Source organism: Ammospiza nelsoni, chromosome 32, assembly GCF_027579445.1.
Source record: "Ammospiza nelsoni isolate bAmmNel1 chromosome 32, bAmmNel1.pri, whole genome shotgun sequence".
In the NCBI taxonomy this organism is placed as follows: domain Eukaryota; kingdom Metazoa; phylum Chordata; class Aves; order Passeriformes; family Passerellidae; genus Ammospiza; species Ammospiza nelsoni.
The window spans coordinates 1,150,330-1,170,409 of record NC_080664.1 but is presented as its reverse complement, the minus strand read 5'-3'; the positions used below and the strand labels follow the sequence as shown (position 1 = coordinate 1,170,409).

Genomic DNA, 20,080 nt, shown 5'->3' with positions numbered 1-20,080 from the left:
GGACCAGCAGAATTATAATATTTTAGCGACTTTATTTACCAAGATCAAAATTTGCAACCATTAATTGTTTCAACAAATATTTACAATTCATGGAAAGCACGGACTGTTGGGAACCAACCAGCAGAACAGCATCAGCTGCTGCATCTCTTACCCTCAGGAATGAGATTTTACTCTTTAAAATCGAGATTTGAAAGTAAATCCAAACTAAGAACCTCATGATCAGTGCTTAAAGAGCGAACTTGTGTTACTGTTTAATATTCCCATGATGAAAAATCAGCTGTTCTTTCCAACACACTATTTAAGAGTACAAAAATTGACTCCTGGTGTGTCTGGCAGGACAGGTGCTTCCCTTGCTGGAGACAAGAAGAATTGGCCACCAGGTTTGTACAGTCTTAACACTTGATAGTTTTTGTTTATTATTGTTCCATCTTACAAAAGGAAAAAAGAGAACACAGTGAGGATCAGCTCCCACAGAGTTGCCAAAGCAGTTCAGAGCTGTAGGTCAAACCCTCTCCCACGTGCCAGGTTGTTACACACAGCTGAGGAAAGGTCCAATCCTCTGAGGTTCCAGGCACATTCCAGGCTGTTCAATTCTCCTGAAATTCCACCACAGAAAAGGGAAACACCAACACCTCTCCAGGAGCAGCTCCCTCAGTTTAGGACTTTCCCAACCTTATTTCTGATGGGTCACAAAGCTTTTTTTCTGACATGATGGCAACCAGGAGTCACACTCCAGCCTGGCCTAAAGGAAATGCACTGGGGCTCGTGCCCACAACAATCAGAGACTCAGGAACTTCAGGGGGAAAACAAAAATAACCTTTTCTAGCCCACTAACCAGAGACTGTGGAATGCAGATTCCTCATAGCAAAGAGCTCTGCTTGCTACAAGTCCATTCATTCCCAAAGGAGCAAAATCAAAAATCCTGCCTGACCATGGGATGAGCATTACACACCCAGGGAGGGAGCACAGCTTGGAATTCCACCCAGATCTGAGCTAGCACCACACACACGGAGCTCCAACAGCAGCACAGCCCCTGGTGTAATTCCCGCTGACAGAACTGGAAGCAGGATTCAATCCCAGCTATGGAAATGGTTGATCACTCATCCAGAGGCACTGCAGCCACCTCCAGCACCTGCCCAAACCTTGCCCAGGACCGTGTGCCCACCAGTGCCATGTCCTGCCCACCAGGCCCACAGCCAGACAGCTCTGGGGTCTCCAAGAACGGAGACTCCCCAGGTAAAGGAGTCCTGATCGTGTCAAACTTTTGATTTTCACCTGAAACAAATTTAAATTGTAGAAACTGGACTCTCTGACACAATGAGATCTAATGTGCAGATATTGTCAATTCTGGGGAGTAAAAAGCCCTAATTTCTTCCCCCCCCCCCCCCCCATACTCTTTAGGATCTGCTTTTTTCTGCAAGTTGCCTACAGACATACAAAATTAATTCAAGTATCTCCTACACCAAAGAGGATCTCATTTGACTTTGTACTATCCATAAAAATATATCCTTGAAAATCTGGTTCACAAAATATTTCATTTGGTTACTAAAATGAAAGATATAAACTGTCAAAATACGTATAGAAACTCAATTTCAGGTTTTGTAAAGATCACAATTTAGCTACAAAATATACCAACCATCTCCCTGTTTGCAATATAGTATTTGCTTACAAAGATACCATTACTTTGCAAAATAGCTCCTACCTTACAAAATTAGGCTGGAAATTGTAATTTTGCACTATTTCCAGCAATAAACCAGAGATTAGAACCTCATAACCCTTTGGTATAGATCTTTCATTTTTTACTACATCGTTTTTCTTCTATTTGGTTTCATGTTCCAAAGCCCAGGAGAATCCCCAGCCAGGACAAGCACTGAGTGTTTAATTGTAGATATGATCAGCACACAATTTAATTTTCAATGATCAATGTTTCTCATGCCCAGAACTAAGAACAAACTCTTGTGAAATTAACAACTTTGAGAAGTTTAATCTCAGAAATTCTTCAGAACTTTTGTCACCAGTCCTCGTCCCTCACACTGTGCTTTAAAATCATTGATGTGCTGAATTCTCTAAGAAAACCAACACAATTTTCTGTGCCTCAGACATTTCCAGGACCAGGCCTCTTGCTGCCTTCTGCAGATCCTTCCCCAATCTGATAAACACGGCAAACATGGAAAAAAAAAAATCATCCCAACTTTTTAAATTGTCATCTGAGAAAGAGTAAAAACATAATTTATACCTCGAGCAAAGTATCAGCTTTTTTATCATCTGCACCTGTAAAGACCAACTTACAGGTTAAAATAAAAATATTTACAGACAAATAACTGAAGGAAAAAGGCTTGAAAAAGAGTAAGAAATCAAAACATACACTGGTTATAAACGTTACTAATAATGTCAGCTATGGCAAGGATTCTGTTTCATCCATGTTTTCTTTGTAACCAAATTTTGCCTCCCTAATTCGAGGCACTCACAGGAATTTTCAAAGAAATCTCATCACCTGCCTCGCCACACGTGACTGTCCTTCTGCTGTAGCTGCAATCTTGAATTGAGCAGTTTCCAGTTGTGCCAGCAGGAATTTTGGTGAGGTTTTCTTGTTTCCTCTTTGTACTTTGTCACCAACATGTTGTAAAGAAAATCTATAGAGTCTTTGAGCTGTGAAATCTAGGTAGAAAAGTTTCATTTTTGACCTTTCATCTAGTTTAAAAAATTCAGTATAAAAAAAAAAAAATTCTCCTCTGATATTTCACCAGTCCCCAAATGTTTTTACCTTCTCTTCTTACACACTTTTATGACAGTAAAGATCTTTCAAAGTTTTTAGCTCTTCAATTAGAGTTTTGTTCTGATTTTCCAGGACTGCCACTCGATTTTCCAAACATTTCACATACTCCTTCTTCTTCCTACGGCACTCCCGGGCAGCCTCTCTGCAACAGAGAAGCAGAGTTCTTGATTTTAGCTGTGAGATCTGTTTTCTGAATGTCACATACTGACCAACACCAGAGAGCTGGAACTGCAGTGAGGAACAAAACTGAGCCAAAACTGCCTGAGGAGAGCAGGAAATTCAGCAGGATCTGGTAACACACATGGAGCCAATCTGCAGGGGAAACCCAGTGTTGGCTTCTCCACACTGTGAGCATGTCTGGGCCACAAATTCCCATGTTTGGGTCACAATCTGCCACAATCCCAGGTGTGCCCAGGTGGGGAAGGAGGCCAAGGGCACCTGGGCTGTACCAGCCATGGTGTGGCACAGCACCAGGGCAGGGATTGCCCCCCTGTGCTGGACCCTTACTGCAAGAGAAATATGGATGGGCTGGAGCACACCCAGAGCTGGGAATGAGCTGGGGAAGGGTCTGGAGAGCTCCTGAGGAACTGGGAAAGGGGCTCAGCCTGCAGAGAAGGAGGCTCAGGGGGAACCTCCTCCCTCCCTCTCCACAACTCCCTGACACGAGGGGCAGCAGGGGCAGGGGGATCAGGCTCTGTTCCCAAGGAACAGGGACAGGATAAGAGGAAACAGCCTCAAGCTGTGCCAGGGGAGGTTCAGGTTGGACGTTAGGAGGAATTTCTTCATGGAAATGATGGTCAGGCATTGGCAGGGAAGTCTGGAGTCCCCATCTCTGGACGTGGCACTCAGTGCTCTGGTGGAGATCTGTCCCAGGTTGGACTTTACGATCCTGGAAGTCTTTTCCAAGCCCAGTGATTGCACGTGATTAAACCCACCACCCAAACAGCTGAGGTGCCCTCACACACCTGTTCTTCATCAGCCTGATCTCCCGTTTCAGCTGTGGGTCATCTGTCTTGCTGCTCTGGGATGTCAGAGTGACAGGGGACGTCATCACCACAGTCTGGGGCAGGGACGAGGTGGTGGGCGTGGTGCGGATCTGGTACGTCTGCATGTCCCCAGAGGCAGCTAGGGGACACAAAGGGGGCAGCGTGAGCAGGTGGCACTGACGGTGCCAGGGGTGTCACCGTGTCCCCAGGGGATAATACTCACTCTGCACCACCACCTGGTTGCTGGGCACCAGGATCTGCTGCCCATCCGAGGTCTGGGCGTACTGCAGGATGGTGGTGCCGGGCTGGGAGGCGCCGGCGTTGGCCATGGTCAGTGTCTGCAGCCCCTGCACCCCGTCTGCCCCCGGCCCCGCCAGCTGCAGCCCGTTGGCTGCGATGGCAACTGCAAGGGAAGGCACAGGGACAAGAGGATGTACAGCAGAAAATACAGGCAAATCACAGTATCCTACAATGGGTTGGGTTAGAGGGACCTTACAGCCCATCCAGTGCCACCTCTGCCATGGCAGGGACACCTCCCACTAGCCCGGGCTGCTCCAAGCCCTGGTCACTGCCAGGGATGCAGGCGCACCACAGCTTCTCTGGGCACCCTGTGCCAGGGCCTCACCCACTCACACGATGGAGGAGCAGTGCGAAGCACCATGAACACCAAATGGGAACATCAAAAGAACAAATCCTAAATTTTTTTTGTACCTCTCTGATACCACAGGAGCCTTTTAGTATAGCCTATAATATACATATATATAAAAATCTGTCTGTCTGTCTATCTATCTATCTATCTATCTATCTATCTATCTATCTATCTATCTATCTATCTATCTATCTCTGTGTCTTTACTGATGTATTGGGTTAAATCCAGCAGAGAACACTTCTGTGTGCTCCATACCAACACCCTTAAATGTCTTAATGTGCAAAATTTAAAATTACAGAGCACTGAGTTTATCTGAAGTCTGTAGATATCAGTTACTGCTATGTACTCAATTATTGACTACTAGATAATAACCAACTTTTGTTCTTCATCTTACTCAAATACCTAATGAAATCAGTATTTTGAGGCAAGTAGAAGAAAAACTGTGAGGATGTTTTGGGTAACCTACTGTACTGTCCAGTGCTTGTCTGGTAGATGGGCGTGGGAACGGACATGGAGGTGACAGTGGAGACCCCAGGACTTTCCTCATCTCCTTTTCTATCCCGTGTGTCTTCAGAAGAAAGATCTTTCAAAATTTTTCTGTGAAAAAAGGAGTCTGACATTTGACTGCACTCCTCACTTCAGTCAAATGATACAACTGAGTAAAATCACAGCTGGTGAACATTTTGCCCTTTACAAAACCCTGCTGAGGCCAACCTCCAGTTAGTGGAGTCAAAGTTTCCTCACAGCAACGATGGCTCAGAAAGTTCAGTGCATGAACAGATTCACTGAGTGTTTCAAGGGAAAGGAAACGACCTGGAGGGCAGCAGAATACTGAAAATCATGGGAAGGGGCTGTTGGTTTGGTTTCAAATAAAACCACCAAGTGTATCACAGCCGTACCGGTAGGATGGACGACGAGCCAAGATGCCTCGAGCCTTCTGTGAGGAGCCAATGCTGTCTGAGGAGTCCTGAGAATCCTCACTCTCAGACAAGGAAGATACCTGGTGAGAAAGGGAACAGGAGCACACTGATGTACAGGGCAAACACAGAGAGCACCTGGAATCTTTTCTGTAGAAAAGGAGCAGTGGGGTTTGTTGGTGAGAATGTGAAATCCAGTGAAAACAATATTTCAGGCAGCAGCATATCAGGGAGTAAATATGCAAAGTACTATCTACAATTTTCATTATTCCACTGTGTGCTCATCCAGTTCAAAGTGTAATTTTGTCTCTGATGCTCTTTATAAGTGAACAAAATATTTACTTGCTCTTATCCGTGTGCCAGCAACAGAGTGCAGAGGAATGCACAGAGCTCTGGGAAAAGCCTCTCACTGAACTGCAGAGACAGAGCAGCCTATGATCAGCAGGGAAAAAAACCTGCTCATGTTGTACTTTGTTTTTCCCTCCACCAAGGCCACAAAGTCCATAAATTACAGAAAAGGAACGAATCCAGTCAGTGGAGACTGTGCAACCAGGGGGAGGGAAAAGGAGAGAGATTTAACAGAGACACGAGCACCAGCAAGCAGCCAGTGCAGATGCCTGAGCGCTTCCAGCAGTGACACATGTTCTCCTCTCCCTGCTCTGATCTTGCAGCAGTGACAGCTGACAGTCCCTGCCAGCTCTGCTTCTCATGGCTTATCAATTTCGTGTGGTGTGAGGAGTGTGGGACAAGGATCAGGGACAAATTCCTGGCTTTTAGGGCAGCTCCTCCCTAGGGCAGTGGTTTCCCAGTGGAACTCCAGGTCCCCAAGGGCTCTGCAGCAGGGACTGAGAGGAGCAGGAACAGACCCACTGGAACTCCCTGAGCACCTTCTGGAAGGGATTCTTACAAAAATCTCATGGCAAGTGAGTAAGAGACACAAGCAGAGACTTGGGTACCACTGACAGGGAGTTACAGCACGAGAGCACCCAGCAGCTCATTCCCCTTCACACAGCTCCACCTTCCCAAACACTCATTTTAATCTACTACTGAATTATTCTATTATTCCCCACTCCCTTCCTTTGGGTGTCAGACCCCACCTGACTGCCAGGGCACAACTACAGAGCTGTGGATTGGATTTTTGTATAAAGGGAGGTGACACGAAATGGTTTCATTTTGACTCCACAGGTGACTTCTCACAAGGAAGAATTTCAAGCCCAAATGAGGGATCCCACAGGGCTGTCCTTGGATTGCTCACTGTCTCCTACAGCAGGGCACAGCTGGGTCACAGAAGCCTCTCCACATCTTTCCCCATCTTCTCACCCACAGAACTGCAGATGTGGGTATTTAAAGCCGTGGTGGAGTTACCTGCACGGTTTGCACCTGAGGGGAGTGGATCACCGAGGAGGACTGAGCTGTCTGAATGACTCCCTGCACCTGGACCTGCTCTCCAGGAAGCTGAACCACTGTGAGGGGAGCAGAACCTCGGAGAGACATCTACAACACACCAAAAACCGTCAGTGAAACCTCTGTGCCACAGGACTCAGGAAGTGCAACACGTGTAGGAAAGCCATTAGCAGCTTATTTTCATTCTAATTAAGTCACAAAAGTACCTTTAAAGATGCACATTTTTAAGACATTATTTGCATATGAAAAAGGCTGAAACAGTTCGTTATTTCCTCTGGTTGGAGAAAATCAAATGTGGCATTATGTCACATAATCAAATATGTGATATTACATAACATACTAAAAACATGAAAGTGCTTCAGCTTCCTAGAGGGTTTGTAGTTTTGATGTTGAACCCCCATGAGTCTTTACACTTGAATTCAATTTATATTGTTCACATTTCCATATGTTCTCAAACAAAAAATAATTCAAGTTATACACGTAGATTCTAAGTAAATAACCACTTTTGTAATTAAATTCTTTCAGTACTTTTATTAACCTGAAATACATAAGATGAAGGGATCATTAAAATACACACAGCTCAATTTCCAATTAATGCAGTTTTGTATCATAACTCACAATATTAAGGGACAATCAGAACTTAAGATAAAAACAGATTGGGAAACCAGCCTGGAAACAAACCCCAGGACACCAGCTGATGTTCTCTCCTTTCCTTTATCTAAATTTTGCATCAAAATCCCAATTGCCTCCACAGGATAAACAGTGGATGAGCTGCTAAACATTGCTTTTTCCCAGGAAAACCCTCCTGGAAGGATTCACTCCTTCACCAGTTCTAAGGGATTCAGGTTAAAGCTCTGACATGGATGTTACCTTAGAGGAAAAATCTCAATTTGCAAGTTCATATGGTTTATTAGATTAAATATGTTCATGTTGGGCTAAAATCCAAGGGTTTCCATGGTGCTGAGCACCCAGGATTGCTGCTACTACAAAAGGAGCTGGAAATGCTTTTCCTGAGGAAAAAATGAAACCAGGCCCTCATTTTATTCCTGAGCAGCTCCTGTGGAGGACTAACCCCAAATCTGGGCTGCACTTCTGCATTGTACAAACACCAAAAAATAACTTTAAACACTTTACAATTAATTTTATGTCATCCACCATCAAACAAACACATTTTTCTTATCCTCTTTCTGCTTTTTCCTCTCTGAGTGCTTCCAAGAATGGCTCTATAGTTTGCAGCACACAGAACTGGCTCTGAACTGCCTGAAATGTTTGCTGAGATCCAGCCCAGGCTTTACCTGTTGAGCAATATGAGAGAGCTGAGCTGCCTGGAGGGTTGTACCTTGTACAGCTGAGGGCTGGGACGTAACAGAGCTGCTGCTGCTGCTGCCCTTGTGCACCTCTTCCATCATCAGCTACGAGAAAACCAGTGAAATCCAGTTAGTAATGAGTTGGGACAGCAGACAGGTGCCCAGTTCCACCAGTGTTTTCCACCCTCAGTGCCTCATGGTTCTGGTCTCACTGGGATGTGCTGAAGGAGCTCTTTGCTCTCCAATGTTGCCATTATTTTATAATATCCAATTCCTAATATCCCATCTAACCCTCCTCTCTTTCACTTTGAAGGATGATCCAGGAAGAAAACCAAGATTCTTTATACTAAAGAATATCTTTCTCTAAGTAAGATAATTTCCAAAAATATTTTAGCCAAGCCACCAGCCAAACCTATTTTAAACTATCTGAAGGTGTATAAAAACAAACCAGGGACTGAAATCAAAGTGAAGAGAACACAGTTTTGAATTTTAAGAGTCACTCTGTCTTGATGTAATGCAGTCAGCAACACTTGTCTCATGTCTAAGATTTTATATTTAACTGTTCAACGTCTTGCCAGCATCCCCCCTCGGGTTCTGGGGGATTCAGGGATGCACAAATGCAGGTTTCAGCTGGGCTGGTGGGCGGACCAGCCTGGAGCATTAGAAGCTGATGGGTGAGTGTTAAACATTTTGTCACAGAAGGTTTGAAAGTGTTGAAAGGACAGTTGCTATGAGACTGGAAATTACATTGCTTTCTGTGGAAATGTGAGTCACTGATTTTTCCCTGCTGAGCCCAACCACAGCACGCAGCCCAGTGAGGAGTCAACCCGGAGCAGAGTGCTGCTCCTGCACCCTCCCTGTCTGAGGGTGCTGCTGCAGGGCCCCCAAAAAGTCACCAAAGCAGCTTTGTAGGGAGAAAACTGATGGTGGCTGACACAGGAGACTGCGACTGATTGATTGATGGAGCAGCCCTGCTGTAAGAAAAGGCTGGGAGAACCAGGATTGTTGAGCCTGGAGCAGAGAAGGTTCAGGGAAACTGAACTGTGCCTCTCCAGAAGCTGCAAGGAGGATGGAGAGGGAGCATTTACAGGGGTCTGAGTGCCAGCACATGGGGAATGGCTCCCACTGACAGATGGCAGGGCTGGCTGGGACACTGGGCAGGATTCCTCCCTGAGAGGGTGGGCAGGGCCTGGCACAGGTGCCCAGAGAAGCTGAGGCTGCCCTGGATCCCTGGCAGTGCCCAAGGCCAGCCTGGACAGGGCTTGGGGAAGCTGGGATGGTGGAAGGTGACCCTGCCCATGGTAGGGAGATGTTCCTTAAGGTCCCTTCCAGCCAAAACAAACCCATGGTTCTGTGTCCTTTAGCCCAAACCCTCCCCAGCCAATGGTGCAGCTTCCCCATGGCTGCAAACATCAACCGCTTCAAGATTATCAGCAGAATTAATGATGAACCTGCACTGGACACAACTTTGTCTGTCCTTAACACAGTTTTAGATTTTATAAAGGAAAATTTTGCACCCTGCAAAGTGTCTCAGGTAACAAAGGTCCCTCAAACCGAAATCCAGGCAGCAGCAAAAATGACAATAAATTTCCAGTGCTACAGAAACCTCTGTTCATTTCTGTAGCACCAAACCACAGCCTGCCCTCCCTGCTCTCTGCTATTAGTTTCTCTATCTTACTGTCCCATGAAAGACTCAAAACAGGCTGCAAGAAACAGCAAAACCAATAAAACCACCCCAAAGGGAAAGCACAGAGGGTTTTGCTGACCTTTCTCTCCCTGCTGTGAAGTTCTGCTTACAGGAATAAAAGATAAAGTATTTCCCATTAGAAAGATGAATTTTGAGTTTAGTTCATCTCTGCTTGCTCTGGAATATTTAATTATTCATCCAACATCAGTCAATAAAAAGATTTAGCAAGGATTGCAACAAGATGGAAATTCATCCTGCACCTCACAGCCTCTGGGGATGAGTGTCATGCCTTTAACTGCCTTTAACTTCATTTAGCTGGAAAACCAGGAATTTCCCCGTGGAATGGGAGGAAAACCTCAACCTGCAGAAGAATCACCAAAAAGGAGAATACCTGAGCACAGCCACCCCCTGGATAAACCTGCTCTGACAGCTGAATTTAATTTATTTAGCTGAAAGCAGGTAAAGAAAGAAGAGAAGCAACACCAAGGCTTTATTGTCCAGAGAATCGTTTTTGTCCCAATCTGTACAAACACCACTTTTTTACAACCAGACAGGTAAGGGTGATGATTTTCATAGTAAACCCAAAGTCTCCACCTCAAAAGTCATTTAACTGAAAGGATTTTGCAACAGCAGCTCATGAAATTTGCTTTAAGGAACTCCTAAAATTCTGGGCATCATCTCCCTCCAGCCAAGAAAACTCATCCTACTTCAAACCTGAGCCTCAAAACCACCTTCCTTTGGGACACAAACAGGAAAGTCACAGTCCATCGGGACACATTTCAGTTCTCAAAGTTCACAGACACCCTCCAAATACCTCAGAGTATTTGTGTGGTGGCATGAGCCACCACACAAACCCACCAGAAACACCTGACGTGCTCAAGGAGCATCAATTAAAAAAGAAAACTTATTCCCCTACTTCCACTTATTCCCTAATTCTGGAAATTCCCTAAAGTGCTGCAGAGAGCACCAGAGGAAGAAATCAAGTTCTGTTTTGCAAACTGAGTAGAGGAAGGGTCTGAATGATGTTTCATCACTGAAATATTGTAAGAGCCAATTGATTGTATTTTTTATAACATCAGAAATCAAGAATATTGGACACAAAATTCTATTCTCAAATAGTGACAGGAGTCAAATTCTGACATTTACAAATTGTACAAAGGGATTTCAAAACATTTTCTTAAATGATGCTTAAATAATCTTGGGGAATTTGGGGTTCTCAAAATCAGCTGCTTTCAGCAGTGAAAATATTATTTACCTAAATTTGCCATTAAGACACTTGGAGAAAATTTGCTCACCCAGAAAACTCCATTTTTTTCCTCCCAGAAATCAGTAAAAGACAGAGCAAAGGGCAGCACATCCCACCAGATGTGCCAGAGAACAAGTGAGCAGTCTCGAGTCAAGGTGCCCAGTCACTGCTCCAGATTCCATTCCCCAAACACACAAAGTTATTCCCTATAACTCCAGGAGCACTTTCCTCATAGGATTTCTCCCACTCCCCTGCACCCAGCACCAGCCTGTACAGGAACATCCCCTGACAAGAGCTTCAGAAATAAACGCTGCAGCCTAAAGATGTCAATATTCTATCCGCATCAGGGATCTGATGGTTGTGAGAGAAAAATAGCCCAAAGGTCATTTATACCATCATTTCTATAATTTATATCGCCCTGGATCCACCCGATCCTCACTGAGCACTGAAGTCAAGGCTCAGACACGGGTCTGGGGCAAAATTCATAGCGAACAGGTAAGGACGCCCATTAACGGCGGTGTAGTTAGCGATAAAGCCGAGTTGGTGCCCGGGCAGGCTCGGGGACTCAGCCACCGCTGCCCGGGACCGGCTGGAGCCGCGGCTACCCCCGAGCACCTTTCCCCCATCCCTGACGGGAGCGGGACCCGGGGCTCCCCGTCACCCCCCCAGAAACCTTTCCCCGTCCCGAGGGGAGCGGGCCCGGGCCCGGCAGCAGCCCCAGGCCGCGGGGCAGCGCCTCAGGCCCGGCTGCGGGGGAAACTCCCCGCGGTTTCCGCAGCGGCCGCCGCGCCGAGGCCGCGGCCTGTGCCCGTCCCCTCACGGCCCGCGGGGGCGGACGCGGGGGGAGAAGCGGCGGGCGGGCCGAGGGGGACGAGGCGGCCTCCCCAGCCCGCGCTTACCTCAGAGCCCCGCAGGGCCACGCGTGGGGAGCGCCGGAGCCGCCGCCGGCTCCCGGCCCCGGTCCCGGCCCGGTCCCGCCTCAGGGAAGCGGCGCCGGCGGGGGGGGCGGGCCGCGACCATAGAGTGCGCGCCCAGGGGCCCCCGCCATAGAGCCCCAGCGGCGCGGAGCGCGCGGGCGCCGGGCTAGAGCGGCCGCCTGGAGCCGGCCCCGCCCGGGCGCACCACAGAGAGGAGGCGGCAGAGCGCCGCTGCCGGGCACGGCGCGGGAACAGCGCCCCTGCCGGCGGGAGCGGCGCGGTGCGGGCGGGAACCGCGCTCTGCGAGCGGGATCGCGACCGCCCCGGGGAAATCCCGAAATTCCCGATATTCCCGAAAATCCCGAAATTCCCAAAATTCCCGATATTCCCGAAAATCCCGAAATTCCAGGCCCCCGCGCCCAACCGTGGGCAAAGGGCAGTGCGGCCGGGTTTGACCGGCACGTCCCGGCCGGAGTGTGGCAGGATCGTGGCCGCGATTCCTCACGGCCGGGCCGCTGGCACCGAGGGGTTTTAAGGAAGCGGCAGGTGACGGGGTTTGGTCCCTCTCTGGGTTTTTCCACAGCGGTTTTAGGATCGCAGGAAGGATTTGGGATCTGATCAGTGGCCCTCATCATGGGACGGTTCCTCAGGCATCGCTGGGGAGCACAGGAAATTCAGTGTTCCCTGTAAGGCACCAACTGCAGCCAAGCACCTCGAGGAACAGGAATCTGGTTTTTACAGGATCCTGGAATTCCTGGGGTTGAAAAATCCCGCCGAGACATGTAATCCAACCTTGTCCCCAGCCCAGAGCTCTGAGTGGCGCCTCCAGCCCTTCCTGGGACCGCTCCATGAGTGAGGTGACCCAAACCCCCCTGGCAGTGCCAATTCCTGACCCCCTTTCCATGGGGAAATTCCTGCTGAGTCCCCCCTGAGCCCATTCCCTCTCCTCTGTCCCTGTTCCCTGGGATAAATCCCAAATCCCCCGGCTGTCCCTCCTTGTGCAGAGGCAGAAATTCCCCTGATCCCCATTTTCTCCATCTGAGCCCCTTCCCAGCTCCCTCAGGATTCTCCATCCCCTTCTCCAGCTCCACTCCCTGCTCTGATCCCCAAAAATTGATTCCCAAAACTCCAGGTACAGGACACAGCCCAGCTCCTTCACACCCACACTCCTCCATACAAAATACAAGATACTTACAAGTTCTCCCTCTGCCCAGGATCAATTTTAACCCGCGTTTTCTTCCTTAAAAATAAAATTCCTTCATGGAAACAGCGCTGGAAGGACTAAACAAGCAACCAGGCATCAATATTTATTAACACAAGACAAAGGAAACACAATCAATGCGTTAATGGGACACTGTCCAGCCAGGTGTTAAATTTAAAAATGTAACTAATCTAGTTTTAAATAAATAAAACCTTTATACATAATTACAGAATGCCGGAGTCTGGATTGGACAATGAGAAAGAGTTTGACAGAAATAAAAGCAAAAAAAAAAAAAAAAAAAAGCATCTAGGGCTAAAATTGATCTGGTTTTTATAACCTTATTTTAGGACAGTTAGTAGGACACAGCTGAATTGATTTAAACCAGAAATGACGTGCAAATTCTAACAAAACGGGACACAACTGTCCTGTTCCCACAGCGTCTGCTCAGAGAAGATTCAGAAACAGTGAGACACACACAATATACTTCAGTCCAGTGGGAAGAATTCCCAGATTTTCAGTTTCACTGCAGTTAAGTTGGAACCCGAGGGGCGAGAAAAGGGAATAATGTGCCCAGTGCAACCCCAGAGCTGCAGCCACACCAGGGGGAGAGGCTGATTTTGGGAGAAGCACCCAGCCCTGCCCACCTGACAATGTCTGGAGTGAAAGATCTTGCTTTGTTCCCAAAAAATACGGAAATTATCATCGCCAGCTACAGAGGGAGGAGCGGAATGATCTGTGGAAGGCTCGTGGCAAGTGCTGAGCAGAGCTGGGGATGGAATTTTGGGGATTGCAGAGCCCCAGCCCCATCCCTCCTCCTGCTCTCTGGGAAATGGATTTACAGAAAACTCTCAAAGCACTCAGGGAATCCACACTGAGCAGCTTCTCCTGGTCCCTGGAATGTTCTCTCGTCCCATGGGCAGTGTCCTGCAGTTCTCCAGCACACAGAAATGGAACGTGCTGGGAGATCTGGAGCACGCAGGGAACTTGCAAGATAAAACCTCAAACTGTAGGAAGCTACCAGTACCTATCCAAACCAAAAAACAAGGGGAAAAAAAAAAAAAAAAATTATCAATCCAGTCACAATCAAAAATGCCATTTCAGGAATTTCACCTGCCACATTTGATGGAATTAATACACACGTGGTTTTATTTGTGAAAAATCACGAATAAAAATGAAAGACAATCCTGGAATTGGACTTAAAATCTACTTCAGCGGACAAAAAAATGTTTGTTGAAACAATTTATCTAAAGCTTCGAGTAAAGAAAAAGGTTCAAGACCACCAGATTTTCCTGGAAAGGTCACACTGGAGTGAAGCTGCTTGGGCAGGCCTGGACTGTGCAGGAAACACAAAAATGGTGACAAAGAACATGGAATAACAGGAATTTTCTGGCTGAAAGGGGAGAACACCCTTTATGCACTTTACACCCGAAAGAAGCTGCAGGACCAACTGTTTTAGTGTTTGGCCTGCCACTGTCCCCACTTTGTGCTCAATTTGTTAAAACTAAATATATTGTAGATTTTGTGCATATTCTGCAGTGGTTAAACACAGACAAGGTTCCAAAATGTGCCCCTGAAACCCAAAGTGTTTGCAAAGAACCTCAAGTCCAGACCTGCCACAAAACTTCCAGTTCCTATTTCCCCACTGAGTATTTTTCAAAAATATCATTTGAAAATTCTGAGTTTTAAAGCTCCTGTTTTCAGTGAGGAGCCACCAGGATGCAGCAGGAGCTTTTCAAGGACACAGCTGGGGTTTGCTCATGGATCCACTGGACTCTGTTCCAGTAACTGCCACAGGATCTTCCAAGTCCACACCACAAACCTTTTAAAAACTGCCTAAAAACTTTTTTTGTGAGGTAATCTGGAACATTTTGAAAAGTTTATTTACACTGTATATCACATCTGACTCAAAAAACCCTGTTGCAGGATCTGGTAGCAGCTCCTGAAGCTTCCAAAATCATATATTAGCACCCAGAGAAGTGTAATTGCTATTAAAAGATGAAGAATTAAAAAAAAAAAAAACAAAAAAAGAGATAATTTTGAGTCAAAGCTCAACCACCAGCAGGAAGAGCTTGTACCTGCTGCTTTCAGGTTTCTCTTTCTTCCCATTCCCTAATGCTGGAGCTGACACAGGATGTGGAGGGCTGGGACAGCAATTTTCACAATGTTATTTAACAATGTGTTTGCCAGAATTACTGGATCCTCCAGTAAAACTGTGTCCAACTTAAACCTGGGATTCTCCCATTCTTTTGAGGAAAGCATTTTTGCTTGCTCCCAGTTTCCACTAAAGCCTGTTCACAGTAATTCTGCTGTGCCTGCAGGGAGCTGGAGGAATCCCAGAGGAATGGCACAAGCAGGGAATTCACCTGTGTGTCAGCCTAGGAATGGTTTTCCTTTCCACACCTGGTGCCACAGGATGAGGCAGAGGCTGTCCCTCAGTTCCCTCCCTGCACCGCCATTTCTCCCCAATTCCATGCTGAATTCAGCCTCCTGCAGAAAGATGTGCCTTAAAACCAAAGGGTTCTGCACACTTCTGGCCAGAATAAAGATGCAAATGAAATCAGACACCTGGGGAAGGTGGGAGCATCTCACATTGTGTCTAAGCCAATGCCATGATGCTGAGGACCACAAAAGTCACCTGTCCTTAAAAACATCAACCTTCAGCTGCCCTCGCTAGCCAAGTTAATTTTCTATCTAAGTGAATTATGTATAATAATATTTACATATTTAAAATATAGGCAAAATTCTTTTTAAATTCCAGAAATCTCTATATGAATAAGTAACTCTGATTCTGTAAGTTATTGATTTGGTCATGGCACAATTGTCAATAAGTCGTGTGATCCCATGGGATGAACAAGCTCCAGATGCAAAGGAGATCATGGAGTAGGGAACTGCAGAACTCTGATGACCCTTTTCTTAATAGTTTATTATCTTAACTAAATAAACCCACCCCTTATAGAATCCTAACCCGGGATTAGATAAAAATACAAATATGTACAACGGGTGAAAAAGTAACACTACTGTAAAGGCCTTGGGGATTCCGTAGCTCACACACTTTCCTTCCCCCTCTGCAGTTCTCTAAAGCTCATGGTTCAGTAAACTGTTACAAACGTTTGCTGTTGCTTCTCCCACTTCCTTCACCCCACCAGGACTGAAACCCCCAGGACAGGAGGGAGGGAATGTGGCAGCAACCTCAAACTTTAGATCAAGTATTAGTAATTTTCACCAGCTTCACTCTCCACAAGCACCCTGATCACTCTGTGCTCCCATCACATGTTGTAGGCCACGTAAATGGGGTCCAGCTGATCCGCCAGGAAACTGTCCCGGAGGTGCATCCGCTGCTTCTCGCCTCGGGAATTGATGGGGATGACTCCAGGATCCACCACCACCACCACCCCCACAATCAGGTAATGCTCCTCCAGCACCACGTTGGTCACCAGAGGTACCAGATCCAGAGCCTCCTGCTCACAGCCACACAGCTCCACCACCACCACCAGCAGGTTGGTCCAGGTGAACACGGCACTGAAACGACAGAGGAAAAACAACACAAAACTGAGCCGTTGCCACAAAGATCCAAAGTTTTCAGTTCTTTACCCTTAGATGGATATCAGCTGCTTTGGGGTGTATTTCCAACCTAACTGCAACATGACTTGGTCCTGATGTGACAAAAATCAGACTTATCTCAGCACTACCTGTATGAGACAGGAACCCAAAGCTGCTGTCACTGACTCACAAATGGCTCTTTACACCCCAGAGAAGGAAATCATCATCATCATTTCTGTGTTGAACTAAGGCTTGTCAGAAAACACAGAGTATGTTCTCATCTGCAGATGGGAAATCAGGTGTATGACCTGCACAAAACCCCCTGAATTTCCCTACATTTTTTTTCAGCTGAAACCCTGCATCTTTGCCTGAACTGCTGCATTTCAGCTGGGCTAGGGTGGCTGCACTGCTCAGGAGTGTTTTACCATTCAGCAATGCTCCTGTGGGTCCGGGACACCGAGGTCTCGATGTCGATGGGGTGGTAGCGCAGCCCCCGCAGCTCCAGGGTCTCATCCAGGGCTCCCACAACGTACAGGGCATCGTGGCGCTCTGGGGAGACAGGACAGGAGGGGGAATAAATGGAATTTTGTAAAGAAAAACTGTCTCTTGTACAAGCTAAAGAATTTCAGAATGGTTTGCATTGGAAGGGACCTTAAAGCCCATCCAGTCCCACACCTTCCACTGTCCCAGCTGCTCCAAGCCTTGTCCAGCCTGGCCTTGGGCACTGCCAGGGATGCAGGGGCAGCCCCAGCTTCTCTGGGCACCTTGTGCCAGGGTGTCACCACACTCACTGGAAGGAATTCCTTCCCAAAATCCCCTCGAACCCTGCTCTCTGGCAGTTTGAAGCTACTGCCCCTTGTCCTGGCACTCCAAGATGTCCTGTGTCCATCTTTCCTGCAGCTCCTCCAGGCACTGGAAGGCCACAATTAGATCACCCAAAGCTTCTCTTCTCCAGCCTGAAGGCAGCTCTGCAGGTGGGGTCTCACCTGAGCAGGGCAGAGGGGCAGAACCCTCCTCCTCTGCTGCCCAGGCTGGGGGCTCAGCCCGGGCTCAGGGGGTTTCTGGGGCATGTCCAGCACCTCAAACCCTTCTCCCCAGGGCTGCTCTCTCTGCTCATCACCAGCCTGGATCAAACCAGACACGCCCTTGGTTAAACCACACGAGAATCCCATGGGAATGTCCTGTCAGCTGTGCCCAGGTGAAACCCTTGGTGAGATTCCCATGGTATGCCCAGGCTGCCCGTGCCCCTGTGAGCTGTGCCCAGTGAAATCCTTGGTTAAGCCATGAGATTCCCATGGGAATGCCCAGGCTGCCCCTGCCACCTGTGCCCTTCCATGGAATGCCCAGGCTGCCCGTGTCTCTGTGAGCTGTGCCCTGCCATGGAATGCCCGGGTCCCTGTGAGCTGTGCCCTCCCATGGAAATGCCCATGCCCCATGCCCATGCCCCACCTCCGCTGGCCGCCGTGAGCTTGGTGCGCCGCACGAAGCCCAGGTACCCTGTGAGCTGTGCCCTGCCACGGAATGCCCAGGTACCCCGTGTGCCTGCCAGCTGTGCCCTCCCATGGAAATGCCCATGCCCAGGTGCCCCTGCCCCACCTCCGCTGGCCGCCGTGAGCTCGGTGCGCCGCACGAAGCCCAGGTACCCTGCGAGCTGTGCCCTGCCATGGAATGCCCAGGTACCCCGTGTGCCTGCCAGCTGTGCCCTGCCATGGATGCCCATGCCCATGCCCCATGCCCATGCCCCACCTCCGCTGGCCGCCGTGAGCTTGGTGCGCCGCACAAAGCCCAGGTACCCTGTGAGCTGTGCCCTGCCATGGAATGCCCAGGTACCCCGTGTCCCTGCCAGCTGTGCCCTGCCATGGATACCCATGCCCCATGCCCTGCCCCACCTCCGCTGGCCGCCGTGAGCTCGGTGCGCCCCACGAAGCCCAGGTACCCTGCGAGCTGTGCCCTGCCACGGAATGCCCAGGTACCCCGTGTGCCTGCCAGCTGTGCCCTGCCATGGATGCCCATGCCCATGCCCCATGCCCATGCCCCATGCCCATGCCCCACCTCCGCTGGCCGCCGTGAGCTCGGTGCGCCGCACGAAGCCCAGGTACCCCGTGCGTGCCCACAGCGTCTGCGCGGCGTCGCCGAAGCTCAGGCGGGTGTTGAAGTGGTCGGCCTGAAGGGTCTCGTTGTCGTAGATGGTGTAGTAGCCACTGGCTGTGTGGGGGCTGTTCACCCAGATCTGCGCAGGGAGGGGAAAAGGGTCAGGTCCCCAGGAATGCCCACATGGGAGTGGGTAAAGGAACTGCAACAAGAAGGTTCTGGTTTTATCTGTGGTTTTAGCAGATGAGAAAAATTCATCTTGGGCTTCCAAATAACCTGCAGAACCTTAAAAATGCACCTGGAGGTGTAGTCTTGCAGTAACTGTAACTGAGGATTCGCTGAGTAAATAAATTGTGGGTTTTTAACACATCCAGTCCAAAATTGGATAATAATCCACCAACACAGATCAATATACTGGTGTGTAATCAAAGAAAGGAAAGCCAAATGTAAATTGTACTATTTGGGAGCCAGTTTGCAAGATTTAGGGTGGAACAAGCTTCTTTTCAAGTGGGTTTTCTTTAAACTTGACAGTGAAATAACACCCAAATTCTGAACACTCCAGCAATAATTCATCTTACAAAGGCTTCTATCACAGCTCCAAACTGTCCCCCAGCAGAGAAAAGCCCAAGGAGCAGCAGGAAAAGGTCCCCAAGGAGCAAAACCTGCACTTACCTCCCCAAGGTGAGAATCTCCCAGAGGCCCTTTTGTCTCTGGATTAACAATGACCACTTTGACCCCAGGCAGAATCTAAAGAGCACAAAAAGGAAATGTGCAATTCTTGTTGGATTATTTTCAGAACAATAAAACACACAGGCTGTTCAATCAGGGCAGGATTGCACCCGTGGACATCACAAACAGGGATAAAACAGGCAGGACAGGTACAGCAAGGCAAGATCAGGGTATGGATGTATCCCATGGCTCCAGGGTCACACAGGTAAGATATTCTAACCTTGATTTTGAAGAATTCAGCAAAAAAAACTACAGGAAAACCTCTTTCTGTTAAACTATGAGGGAGTAAGAGTTACAGTAAATCCCAACTACAGCCTGATTTCAAGAATACCAGAGCCCACACTTCTGATGTGGAAATTTACTGCAAAATGGACCAATTCCCCAACAACTCCAGCAAAACACACTCCTAAATCAACGGGTAATTCCTTACAATCAAGTTCCAGAGGGACAATGTAAGCAAGTGCCACCCCCTCCCATGCCACAGGACTGTCCTTCCCAGCTACAAAGGCAGTGGGGAGGTGGGCACACATGGATTTACCTTTCCAGACTCAGAGAGCAGCAGGCTCTGGGGAGCTCCTCGTTCCACCAGACGGACTCTGAAGGTCAAGAAACAAACATTGTCAGGTGAAA

The 20,080-nt window shown here is 48.1% G+C and overlaps 2 protein-coding genes across 4 annotated transcripts in view; both read right to left on the bottom strand.

Annotated features, from left to right (window-relative positions):
* Window positions 1-12: 12 nt before the first annotated feature.
* On the bottom strand, window positions 13-12,073 carry ATF1 (activating transcription factor 1). Its single transcript, XM_059491175.1, has 8 exons — window positions 11,872-12,073; window positions 8,028-8,144; window positions 6,694-6,822; window positions 5,311-5,411; window positions 4,878-5,008; window positions 3,986-4,165; window positions 3,742-3,901; window positions 13-2,918 (listed from the first exon to the last, which is right to left on the bottom strand). Exons 2-8 carry the CDS (start codon window positions 8,139-8,141, stop codon window positions 2,774-2,776), a joined length of 960 nt encoding a protein of 319 aa, XP_059347158.1. The 5' UTR covers window positions 8,142-8,144; window positions 11,872-12,073; the 3' UTR covers window positions 13-2,773.
* A 1,089-nt stretch (window positions 12,074-13,162) lies between these two features.
* Window positions 13,163-20,080, bottom strand: part of DIP2B (disco interacting protein 2 homolog B) — a 62,100-nt gene continuing 55,182 nt past the window's right edge. For all 3 annotated transcript variants that reach the window (XM_059491215.1, XM_059491216.1, XM_059491217.1), the window contains 5 exons: window positions 19,989-20,046; window positions 19,394-19,468; window positions 18,683-18,860; window positions 17,056-17,179; window positions 13,163-16,609 (listed from right to left, as the gene is read on the bottom strand). In XM_059491215.1, the coding sequence (XP_059347198.1) occupies window positions 16,357-16,609; window positions 17,056-17,179; window positions 18,683-18,860; window positions 19,394-19,468; window positions 19,989-20,046 (688 nt within the window). In that variant the 3' untranslated portion in view covers window positions 13,163-16,356. The remainder of the gene's footprint in view (window positions 16,610-17,055; window positions 17,180-18,682; window positions 18,861-19,393; window positions 19,469-19,988; window positions 20,047-20,080) is intronic.